Genomic DNA, 13,466 nt, shown 5'->3' with positions numbered 1-13,466 from the left:
GGCAGTGAGAGAAAGGGAAAGGGGAAGAAGAGAGGAAATAGGGGGAGTGTGTACATTTTCATATCTCTGTGTTTACTCCATCCATCTGACTCAGAAACACTATCCATCCAAAGCTTCCTACATGCCTTCTAACATTAAGCAGCCTAACATGTTTAAGCCTCCAGTGAGTCCGTTTTTACTACCAGGAACTTAATGTTGCTTCCAAAGAATACTCCAAATTGATTGACACTTCTTTTGAAATTTTAAGTAATGAATGTGGATTTTTTTTTTTTTCTTTTTAGGTCAGCGGCAGTATGTGTGCACGTGTGTGTATATGGATGTGTGCTGGTGTGTGGCTGTGTGTGTGACTGTGCATACTCACAGCTGTCTCTTCTTCTGAAATGAGCTTGACAACGTAGCAGGCATAGATAAACCCCACCAACTAGAGAAAGAGGGGAGAGAGAAAGAGAGAGAGAGAGAGACATTAGTGTTTTATGTTAAATTGAATAGAGAAACAGTATGAAAGACAGATAGAGGCATAGACATAGGCAGAAGGACAAATCATACCATTTATCATATACCATATCAGATATAATAAAGAAAAAGATAGATAGACAGATAGATAGATAGATAGATAGATAGATAGATAGATAGATAGATAGATGATAGATAGATAGATTGTGATTAAAGAGGTACAAAACAATAGATGCAACAGACAGAGAGAAACAGGTGTTAGTGTAAGTGGAGCAGAACAGCGCTGTGGTATATTGCTCCAAAATAGAGCAGCTGAATTAATGGGCACGTGCACACACACACACACACACACACACACACACACACACACACACACACACAGAAAGACAGACACATACACACACACCTAAGCCTCTTGCATCTTCAATGACAACCACAAGGTTAGCCTAAACTTTCTTGGTGTTAAAGCTGTACTGACACCGCTTTAATAAAACATTTCAAAACCTTACAACTGAAAAGAGAATTGTTACAGCTGTCTCTCCATCATGGCACAGTGGGCAAACATCAGTGAGATAGTGATCACTGAAATTGAATTTTCAGCTTCCCTATTGCTATGGCATTACGATTGTCAAGGCAGATAGTTCCGTACTTATTGCTCCGTCAGATGAAAACCTCGCACCATGCGCTCTGGCAGCGCTTTGCTTTGTTGTGCCGGGCTTGTAACCAATCACACATAGACATGTACCTCACACTGTTGTACTTCACGGTCACAAATCACAAACCTGAAAACAATAATGGCTGTACATATTGTCTAGGAGATGAGCACCAGATGATTTAATTCTTTATATTTAAGCATTTAAAGTTGACACAGAACATCTTAACAGTTTTGTGTGTGTGCGTGTGTGCGAGCGTCTCTTCGGGCAATGATATAGCAGTCCACACCCCACCCACAGAACACCTCTGCTCTCTTATCTGCTCTGTCATTGGCTGTTGGTTTCCAAGGCGACAGATAGGAGCCTGTTGATTGGAGCAGAGATGCAGGAAGCCGGGGTCAACGTAAGGCTGCCGCGTGAGTGACCTCATTACCCCTCAATGACAGAGGAGAAGAGAGAGGGAGAGAGACTGGGACAGAGAGAGAGAGAGAGAGAGAGAGAGAGAGAGAGAGAGAAATAGAAGAGGGAGAGAGTGTTTGTGTGATGAGGCGGTAAACCAACATATTACTCTGAATAAAAGCCTTATTGCTCAAATAAGGCTTAGCTGTAGGAAAAATGATATTGACTTAGTTGGTATTCTATTGACTGCACAGGCCCATGCCAACGCACTCAAACACACACACACGCACACACACACACACACACACACACACACACACACACACACACACACACACATAAACACACACAGAGAGCTGCAAATGTGAGCAACCACATTTGAGATTCAGTGTATATCTCAAGGTCTCGACCTCATTTAGTCTAAATAATGTTCAGCTCCCAAAGCTCTTCTCTTCCCTCCTCCTCTCGTACTCTCTCTCCTTTTCTCATTCTCTCGCCCTACTCTCTCTCTCTCTCTCTTTCTCTCTCTATTTCCCTCTCCCTCTCTTTCTCTCATGTCCTCTTTCTCGTTCTTTCTCCCTCTCTCCTCTCTAACTAGTAGATGAGTCATATAAATATAGTGCTTTGTTCTACTGGGAATAAATGTACTTTACGCTGTACCCAACATAAAAAACATATCTATACATAAGTGCTGGAAGTAGACAATGCTGCCAGTATCAGGACGGGGATCAACAGCTATGAGAAAATCAATTTGGATATCTTCTTTTTCCTGAGAGTGCATAAGATGGCCTAAAGCATTTCTGTGTTTCTCCTGCTATTAAATCGTGAAAGCCACCCTGTGCCGCCACAGCCCCACAATAATTACTCTGTTTTAATGGAGACTTTCAATGTTACACAGTCTCAATGCTGTTTAAAGAATTTCATTAGTATTGGTTGTAATGGAGAGTTTTACTGTCACATGGACTAAATGCTGATTCAGAGACACTAGTCCATACCCGGGGATGCGTGCGCCACAACTACGTGCAGACTTGCCAAAAATGCGCATAACAGCGTAAATTTGGGAAAATGGAAAAATCAGCTTTTCAGTCCTGCCTATGCCAATGCTCAATGCCCATGTGCAGTTTCAGATTGATTGGCCAACCCATTGAGGATCAAAATGGATGCAGACAGACAGACAGACAGACAGACAGACAGACAGACAGACAGACAGACAGAGTTTTCCTCATTTTATAGTAGGATTTCTGCCTTGCCAAGAAATGTTGTTGTGAGGGAATGCAGGCTTGTGAAAATGACTTTTGGGTGGAGTTTCATGCTACTCATCAAGGCTTGTAGTCCTGCAGTAGAGAACATTTCATCAGCTGTGGCAGAGTGTGTTTCCATTCACATCAATATCCTGTTAATATTCTGGATACTCAATTATTCTTTTTTTGTGTGTTGCTGCATATAAACATAATATCCTGTTTACAATAAACCGGATTATCTCTTATCCGGCCGAAGAAACCCAAATAAGATAGCTGGGGTGCACCAATATTAGCTGTGATGCTGTGACGTGTTTGCACCTTATCTTGTTTACAGCTGGATTTCATGGTCTGAGTAAGTTTGGTGCCTACAGTGATATTTGGAATATATTCTGTTCAGAAACACAGTTTGGACACTAGAGTAAAACAGATTCTGTGTTAAAGTGGGTTCAAAAGGTTCCCAAAAGCTTATTTGCCATCTGTCAAAATCTTCAAGATTAGATGTGGATGTGTCTAAAATTTGTGTGGCTTTAAAGGAAAATCCCAGCCTCATATATTCTTACACTGTTGTATGCATTCTAAGAGTTATTTTGTGATGAAGTATTGTCATTTGCCTTTACCTCAACCTGCCTTGTTTACTACTTCAGTTAATGATTTCCTACATTTCCCAGAATGCCTTTTGACAACCCCCAGAGAATGCGCCTGAAATGCGCCTTGTATTCGTCTGGGTTTTATGTGTAGGTGGAAAGAGCAGGAAGGATGGTGATAGTAAAGTTTTTCCAGTCAACCCAAGGTCTTGAGGCTGTGTTGCACAGTGGGCCGAGTGAGACACTAACACTGCCAAGGTTATGGCTTTCATTTACTTACTTTAAAAATGTACACACTTAAGGTACTATGAGTGGCTTTGGATAAAAGAGCTCAGCAAATGGCATATGTTTTGTTATTTTGTAAGTTAAGCTGGTGATATGATTCAATATCTGACATCATGATAAGATATCATCACAAAATCAGAAATGAAACTGAATTTGAAACAAATTAGCCTATATGATGTTAAGAATTGGGTCTTTGCTTTATTTAGGAATTTAATGCATAAGATGGACAAAGACTTGCTTGCCTAGGTGTAGTTAATAAGATCTGGTTACACCTATCTGTTATCACATTACAGTCTTTGGCTCCACGTTGCATATTTTCACCTTTTTGTATCACAATACCCAGTATAGCGGCACAACATACTGTTACATGCCTATGAATGACCAACATCCCTCGTTTACATCATCATCATTTCATGTATTTGTGAAAATGACTTTATACAGCAGGTGAAAGTAATATATTAGACCTCCTATTTTGAAGTAGCTTTCCTTGGCAGAAAAGAAGACCTCTCCACCCCTCTCTTCAGGTGACACCATGCACTCATCCCACTCTCACAGCTTAGCTCAGTAGCTCATGCAAATCTCCTGGTTTAACATTTATGTTATTTCTAATGTCTCTGGGTGTTGCTGCTCTGCTGCACTCTGTACTGTTCTTTGTCTTCACATCTCTATGATTATACATAGCATATACACTCACCGAGCACTTTATTAGGAACACCATACTAATACTGGGTAGGGCCTCCCTTTGCTCTCAGAACAGCCTCAATTCTTCGTGGCACGGATTCCACAAGATGTTGAAAACATTCCTTTGAGATTCTGGTCCATGTTGACATGATTGCATCACATAATTTCTTCAGATTTGTCAGCTGCAGATTCATGCTGCGAATCTCCCGTTCTACCACATCCCAAAGGTGCTCTATTGGATTCAGATCTGGTGACTGGGAAGGCCATTGAAGTACACTGAACTCATTGTCATGTTCATGAAACCAGTTTGAGATTAGTTTTGCTTTGGTATTGGTATTAAGGGGCCCAAAGTGTGCCAAGAAAACATTACCTACACCATTACACCACCACCACCAGCCTGAACTGTTGACATAAGACAGGTTGGGTCCATGGATTCATGCTGTTGACGCCAAATTCTGACCTTACCATCTGCGCGTTGCAGCAGAAAACGAGATTCATCAGACCAGGCTACATTTTTCCAATCTTCAACTGTCCAGTTTTGGTGAGCCTGTGCCCACTGCAACCTCAGATTTCTGTTCTTGGCTGGCAAGAGTAGAACCCGATGTGGTCTTCTGCTGTTGTAGCCCATCCGCCTCAAAGTTCGACGTGTTCCACATTCTGAGATGCCTTTCTGCTCACCACAGTTGTAAAGAGGTTATCAGAGTTACTGTCGCCTTTCTGTTAGCTCCAACCAGTCTGGCCATTCTCCTCTGACCTCTCTCATCAACAAGGCGTTTCTGTCCACAGAACCGCCGCTCACTGGATGTTTTTTGTTTTTCGCATCATTCTGTGTAAACTCTAGAGACTGTTGAGTGTGAAAATCCCAGGAGATCAGCAGTTTCAGAAATACTCAAACCAGCCCGTCTGGCACCAACAACCATGCCACGGTCAAAGTCACTGAGATCAAATTTTTTCCCCATTCTGATGTTTGATGTGAACATGAACTGAAGCTGCTGACCTGTACCTGCATGATCTTATACATTGCACTGCTGCCACATGATCGGCTGATTGGACAACTGCATGAATAAACAGGTGTACAGGTGTTCCTAATAAAGTGGTCAGTGAGTGTATAATTCATGGAATATTTGATTTTTTCAATACTAACATATGGTATTTTTCTCTATTATTTAAAGCAATGTTTCTATTTAAGCTCTACGCAGGGTACACATTCCTTCTCTCAGTGTGTTATAATAATAATAAAGGTTAAATGAATGAATGAATGAATAAGCGAATCAGCAAATGAAGGAATGTACAAACAAACAGGATCATTTGTTTGTGAATCAGACCATGCTCAGTAAATCAACTCATTGCTTATGAATGCTGTGTTTGTCAGTAATTAGGCCATGTGTCATTATGTGCCAAAGAATTTGACCAAGCTGTCATCACATTGTTGCCTGTTTTCTAACAGAATCTATCTATCTATCTATCTATCTATCTATCTATCTATCTATCTATCTATCTATCTATCTATCTATCTATCTATCTATCTATCTATCCTAATTTTCCAGTGGTGACAGCTTAAATGATTAACACCAGTAACACCAGTGGAACATTACTTTGTTTCCTATCACCATTATTACCTATGAAAACCCACTGATGAATTTGCCACAGTCAGAAGCTACTCCTCTCTGTTTAACTGCAGGTTTGCCCTACTAAACCTCCCAGAAGTCACAGGCTCCCATTGTTTTCAAAAATCCATTAAAAACAGCTCACAGAGACATACTGCTGCCTTGATGAATGTAATACATCATGTTGAACAGCACATGCACTGCAGTTTTTCCTAACATGGCCACTGCCATACTCAAGTCTGTTCGGTCAAAAGCCAAGATCACAGCCAGAGGCGGTGCAAAGTGACTCATAGGTACAGAACAACTAAGTACACAGCACTTCAGTACATTTTAGAACTTGTATTTTACTTGATCATCTCCTTGCTACGCTATCCTACTTTCTACTACACTACACCTATCTGGTACATTACTGTGGCTAATGAACTTATTGCTAAACCCCTCCCTTTGAACACCAATTGATCAATCCTTCCTTAGAAATCACAGCTCTTGTGCAGCTTCACCATTTCTCTTTATGGAAATGTGTCATGGCAATTTGTCTGAGTTAGCAGTAATTAAGGGGATTTAGTTTTTAAAATAGATAGGAGAAAAAGGTTTGCATACAGAACATGCAATAAGTTTGTGAAAACAATGCACTTTCAAAATTCAAGTCACTCCACTGTAAAATCAAACAATTAAAGCTAGCAGAAGTAGACTATTAATGCCTTTATCTTAACCGTTAATGCAGAGGAGTGAATCCCTTCAAGCACTGAAATGAAACCCTCATATACACATATATTTTTAGTTTTGAAACATAATTAGATTTATTAGCAAATACTTCAATGCAATTACTCAAGTAAGATTTTGAGCAGGTGGTATTTAATTTTACCAGAGCAATGATCTACAGTATAAAGATGGAGATCAGCATGCTTCAGCTCATATGAACATTGCCAATCAATCATTGACAGCTGATATGGAGAAAGACACAGCCAACGTTAGTCATTGCATTTGCACAATAAATGTGCAAAGTTTATCTGTTTGCTCCAGACTTTATCCTTCTCCAATGATCTATAGTATCAGCATATTTGTGCTTTACTCGATCAAATGGTCTGTGGTCTTACGGATTACATTGAGCCCAGGATCAACAAACCCATCAAAGTATCTGGGCCGGTTTGCCGTGGGGCCAGGCCAAAGCATTCAACTGAAGAATAACCAGCTCATCATCCCAACTTCCGCCTACACTAACCAAGTCCCACATGCTCTCTGGGTGTACAGCAACGATTCTGGAAACACATGAAAGTTAGACAAGGAGTTTGGGGTGAAATTAGTGCAATGCTGAAAGGCTGGCTGAGGTGTTCAGACAGGCGAGGACAGATGCCAGGGGAGCGTAATTGGGTGAGGCATCTACAGGTCAGTCAACCAGTTATGCAGGAGTGCGGGGAGGAAGGTATTCCGCTTAGCGGGACTGCATTTTGGAAAATGCTGACAGCACTGCATCATCTTCCTCATCGCTCTCAAGGTCTATAAATTGTGATAGTAAATCAGCTCATGGGTTGATATACGGCCAGAGTTTCAAAAGATCAGCATGTTCTCTCGGTCCACAAAGAATTCTGGCCTGTCGCACTGCTGGTTCCTTAGTCCCAGAACTAATCGCACTGTCACTGTCTGTCTGTCTGGCAATCTTGGGCCAAAATCTCGCTTGGTGTGTTGAATGCATTACTCTCTGATGAAAATCTATTCATCTCAAATGAGAGAATCCATTACCGCTGCATCATTCCATTGCAGATGTATTGTGTTGTAATGAAAGTGTCACATTCACTGCATTAATTCTACTTATGCGTTAATGATGCTTGCATAAACTCAAACAAATGTTTCCCCCCAGTTTTTGCTAACTCTCTGTGACTTATTTGTGATGAAAACATTTTGTCAGAGTCAGAGTTGCAACAAAAAACTGTCGTAATCCTACACTCGATAATCATGTCACATCAGTTTCATCTCACATTTGAGCCGTGGGTTTATTGCATAGAACTCTGCACACAGTTTGCAGCAAAACAAATGTATTACAAATTAATTGCGTCAACCTTGGTCACCCTCAAAGTTTTGTTTGCTTTCACATGATGTCACAGCTCTAATATGCGACCATTTTACAGCAGCCATTTAGCATGCCGGCTTGCAAGCATTCTTAATTGATTTGGGGATGTCAAATGGTGCAAGTGAGTGTGGAAGATTGGAGATTTTTGAAGAGGTTTTACTTGTTTGGCAAACATGGGATTAATACTTTAACACAGAGAGGTTGCTCTAGCTGATTGACATTCACTTCACATGTGTGGCTCTTTCTCTCTGTTTTCTTTCCTTCATCTTTGAATAACAACAGTTATGAAAAGTGTTCTGGTCCCAGTGCTGCTCCAGTGAACATTAAATTTTCATATCATTGTCTTTCAGGGCTGTGGTCAATTCACTTTCAATTCATTCAATGAAAATGTAAATAGAAACAGCATTTCATATGCTAATGAGTTTTGAAGCAATTTTGTTTTTCCCTTTTATCCATAATGATCTACAGTCTATCATCAATCCCATGTTGGTTTTACTTTAAGACCTCAATGAATTAAAAATGAATTGAACCTAGGCCTCTTTCATTGAGTATAGGTCTCCTATCTGGTTGTTACCATGAAAACTACAGCCATCTTGCTGACACACAGACTTCTATCAGTAATTACTTTTTTGCGTCAAAGCAAGGCTGTGTGCAGGGATAAAGGTTTGAGGAAAACTCCCTTAGGGAACTTCCTCTCCTATTATGTTTTGTTCTGTTCTCTGCTGCACTTCTATCTTCCCTTCTCTGTGGCTAATTTGACTTGTTTTATTTCAACCACTACCAGCAGTTAATATAGATTAATTGAACCTAAATTATGAGACTGTTTGATCTCTTTAATTGAATGACTATATCTTCTGTTGCATTATGAGCCTCACAGGTTCTCATATCAAGTAAGCACCCCAAATAGATACGCATTAGGCCCTGACATGATATATTAGATGATTTTTGTTCTGAAATATGATGTAATACAGAATTGCATCACTCTCTGTGCTGTTAGCAGGGAGATAACAGCTGGGAAAAGCCTATGATCAGAGGAGCCTTACTTATGCATTCCCCCATTGTGCTAAATTCAAGTAAAATACTGGCAAAATTATTAACCTATTCCGTCTTTTGTGAGAAAATCCTTAGAGAAGTAGTTATGCACTGTTTCAGCTTAGTTCTTTCCTTGCACTTATTATTAAAGGAATACCTTGACATTTTGAGTTTTAGTCAGCCAGACAGTCAATTAACCCAGCAAACAAACCTATAATTTGATAAACCAGTCACTCACTCAACAGTCAGATTGTCACTTTGCCAGCTGGTCATCCAGCAGTCAATTAGTTAACCATAAACCAGTAAGTCAGTAAACCAGAGAGTAAATCAGGCAGACAGCCAGTGAATCGGGGTGGACTGTCCATTGTTACGACGGCCCATTATTCCGAAACCCCAATAGTCCGAAAAATGTCCACCCAAATTGGACCGAAAGCCCATTTGTCCGACAGCCCGTTATCCCGGAGGTGGTTGGGTTAAGGCATGGGGTCACTGAGGTTAGGGTTAGAGCAAGCTTACGGTCTGTCAGAAGCCATGGTTGTGGATGGAGCCAGGCATGGAGTTTTCGGACTACTGGGGTTTCGGAATAATGGGGCGTCGGAACAATGGCATGGCCCGGAATCAGGCACCATGCTGAAGATCTGGTTGAAATGCATGAGCGGCTATTTTGACTTCCACACACTTGTCCTGACTTAACCTCATCTTGACACAAGACACTGACAGAGACTTTTTTTTTATCCTTGCCATATGAGAGTATCTTGATTTCTGGACAAGCTCAGCCTCACTGCACACTGTTTTTTCTCCCCTTTTTCTACAATCCAGCATCAGTTGTTTGGACAGTGAACCAGCCAGCTGACCAGTAAACAAGCCAGGCAACCAGTAAGCCAGTCAGTGACACAGTTAGTCAGTTTACATCCTAACCAAACAAAGCCATAATCTAGTCACTTAGCCAGTCAGTCAGTCATTTGGTTGAATGTACTGTATATTCTTAAGGACCATGACAGTGTTTCCACCAATTACAGTAAACCAGCCAGCCAGCGAACCAGTCAGTCTGTTGAGTGTGTGCTCATGGAGCATGACACTGTTTCCACACACCAATTACAGCGAGACAGTGGTACAGCTATGTGGTGGCTTGGCACTCAGCCACACTATAAGTATCACTATCGATTGACAGAGAGAGACAGAGAAAGCATGAGAAGAGAGCGAGTGAGAGAGACACAGAGACCGAGTGAGGAAGACAGAGAGAGAGAGAGAGAGAGAGAGAGAGAGAGATATGGGGAAATATACTCTCTCCCTCACTCTTTAGTTGGTGTAATAATGCATGAAGTCACATTAATGTCTGGGTTTTGTTTGTTTATTGTGTGTGTGTCTGCATGCATGTGTGAATGTATGTATACACACACACACACACACACACACACAGATAAACAGAGCAACAGAGGAGAGAGGGATGAAAAGATGACAGGTCTCCCTCTTTCTCATTCTTTCTTTATTCCTTTGCGGTCTCTTCTGATCCTACTAATTATGTCAGTTTGACAACGCTGGAGAGGGAGAAATAAAGAGGCAGAGTATGAGAGAGATGGAGAGAAATAGAGAGATAAATATTAGGTGTGAAAGAAATAGAGACAGTGAGGCCTAGAGAGACAGCAAGAGACATAGGCTCTGTCTCCAACGGCTAAAATGCTGCCTAATCAGGCAGCCTTCGGAGGCAGGGGGGCATCAAGTCATGTCTCAATCGAATATTTACAAAAAATGCTGCCTCCAACTGGGCAGGTTTTGAAGGCAGCATAGACGTATCCTTCGTTGATCAAGATATCCCACAATCCCGTGCATCTGCTCCACTGTGCCGACAGAAAAAAAACAAATGACGAGCAACAGCCCGGAGTTCGTGTACAAATGTAAGTTATTGTTATTTTTTTAACCTCAGATTTTTTTTTTCTTCCAAGAAATAGACAGTTTAGTCACTGAATATCCATTCTCTTTTGATGTATAATGCTTATTTAAGAAATTTGTTCCGACTTTCGGATTCACTGAAAACAGACTTTTTGAGGTTAGCCTATCCATTATGATAGCTTACTAAGCAGACCATTGAATTATAGCCTAAAAGCCTGTAAGTTATAGCCTAAAATGTTTATAAATATTTATTTATTTATTTATTTAAAATGCACTGATTGATCGTTGGTTAACCATTATTGAACTTCACCATTTCAAAGGGTCGACGGAGGATACCACTGCCTTTATTAAGGTCCGGCAGATGCAGGTCCAGACTATAGACTGGTCCAGACTTCACGGGTCAAAAAACAGCGCCCTGAATGGATGGAAGTAAGTTGAACTGACAAAAGCACTTTTTGTTATTTAGTAGTGAAAACATTCCCATCCCTACATTCTACCAGCTGGTTATTCAACAGACAGTAATTATGTTGTAGAAGTAGCCTGAATGTTAAACTATTACTACTACTGCTACAACTATACTACCTCCACTGTTACTACTAGGATACTACTATTACTGCTACTACTGTTATTACTACCATTACAACTGCTATTACTACCATTACAACTGCTATTACTCCTATAATTTAAAAAAACGTAAATAGTCATGGTCGCCCACGTGGCCCTGCAAGGCAGACAGCTGAGCAGCAATTTGGTCTCTCAGGTCACTGCCACTGACTGTCTCTCCATCTCCTCCTTCCTCTTCGCCAGGTTCTCCGTCCTCCACTGGTAGGACATCCCCATTGCTCACACAGATGTGCAGAATTGTACAAGCCATGACAACATCAGGGACGAAGTGGTGTCCACCTCCAGGGCGTGGAGGAAGATGGCCCTCCAACTGGTCTTCATCATGCCAAATGCTAGCTCAAAGACAGAGTGAGCTCTAGCATGATGGGCATTGAACTTGTCAAGCCAGGTAAGTATTTATTTAAAATGGATTATCGCAAGCAATCCTTTCACATACTTTACTCACATATGGAAAAATAATTAATAAATAAACTTGTGTTGTGCCACTCCTCTGACTGGGTTTTTATAAGGTGTCACCAGGTGTCTCCATCACCCAGAAGGAAGGTACCGTGTGGTGGATACACCCCTCGCCGATACAAGGGACTGTGCCGGAGGACCCTGGAGTCGTGCATGGAGCCAGGGAAACCGACAAGTCATCACTGGACTTGGCTCTGTGGTCACATACGGCCTGCAGCTGGATGGAAGGGAACAGCTTGCTGTTCCGATAAGACCAAGCTTCTGGCTCTCCAGCGGGTTTGATGCAGATGTGACATCCATCAATGGCACCCATCGACTTTTGTGTACAGTTATTGTATATTGTACAAGAACACTATTATTGTATAACTATTGTATATATAACTATTATATATAGTTGCATTAGTGTAATTGTGTTTTGTTATGTAGATATGTAGTTATTTTTTATTGGTTATATATTTATGTTCAAATAAAGTACAAAAATCATCAGTACTTGAAATGTTTTTCAAAAAAATATTGCAGCCTAAGCAATGAAATGGTTTTGAAAAGTAAACCTAGTAGTTGCTGAAGATACGTCATTTGAATTGCATGTTAAATATTTAATTGTAGTTCTTGGGTATTACTTAAGTTAGTAAATGTTCTGTAATACTTTACACTATTGTGGTTGTTATAGCATTAACGTTTTATTTTATTAAATCTATATAAAATTCAAATTTATACTGAATACTATCACTAAAAAATATATAAGCAGTTATTCCAAATGACCAACAGGTGGCAGTATAACTGACAACGGCAGCTGCCGGTATTTGGCGATGTCATGAGATCGTGACGGATTGCTGCCTTGGAAGTCTGTCTTAATCCAGATTACCTTTACAGGTAACTTCATGCAAAAACGCTGCCTCCAAAGGACACTGCCTCGCTAGAGAGCAAGGCAGCAGGCAGCTGCCTTCCGCTTGAGACACAGCCATAGAAAGTAAGAGAGAGAGAGAGAGAGAGAGAGAGAGAGAGAGAGTCTCTAAAGCAGCTTATCCGGTCTATACTATATTAGCGGAAGTATGGAGTTATTAACTTAATGGACAATAGATGCTTTGTTGTTTCTACTAAATACCCTGAAACAGAAGTCCCATATTCCCTGCCCATACAGACAAAGAGGTTGGCATGGTTGTAGCACTCTTCAGAGTACATTAAATATGGTGTACTACTAATTGTCAATAAGTTTATATAACATGAAAGGATATATAGGCCTAATGGTATATTTTTTGGCCCACTGACCACCATCCATTTTAAATTTCAGCCGCTGGAGAGTTTCCAAAGAGTTTTCCAAATCATGCAGCAGATTTGGTGGCATTTGCAACATTGATTGCTGGGCGAATTATTTCATTCAGATGGAAGCTTGCCTCCTCACCTTCTCGTCTCCAATGGATAACTGACATTTAGTTTTCCCTGAAACCAGAGAAGGTTAGATATATCTTGCGTACCTCTGTTGCCAAATTCTA

The 13,466-nt window shown here is 40.8% G+C and overlaps 1 protein-coding gene across 1 annotated transcript in view; it reads right to left on the bottom strand.

Moving 5' to 3' along the window:
• Nucleotides 1-361: 361 nt before the first annotated feature.
• The window catches only part of nkain2 (sodium/potassium transporting ATPase interacting 2), a gene marked incomplete at its 3' end in the record, with an annotated part of 65,450 nt that continues 52,345 nt past the window's right edge, over nucleotides 362-13,466 (bottom strand). Inside the window, exon 5 of the mRNA XM_071537496.1 lies at nucleotides 362-421. Coding sequence (XP_071393597.1) covers nucleotides 362-421 — 60 coding nt within the window. The remainder of the gene's footprint in view (nucleotides 422-13,466) is intronic.

This window comes from Centroberyx affinis, unplaced genomic scaffold, assembly GCF_046629955.1.
Source record: "Centroberyx affinis isolate AG114_WGS23_722 - 3 ecotype Tasmania unplaced genomic scaffold, CSIRO-AGI_Caff_v1 ptg003059l_1, whole genome shotgun sequence".
Lineage (NCBI taxonomy): Eukaryota > Metazoa > Chordata > Actinopteri > Beryciformes > Berycidae > Centroberyx > Centroberyx affinis.
Note: the sequence above shows the minus strand (reverse complement) of the source record. Positions and strands in the feature narration are given on the sequence as shown.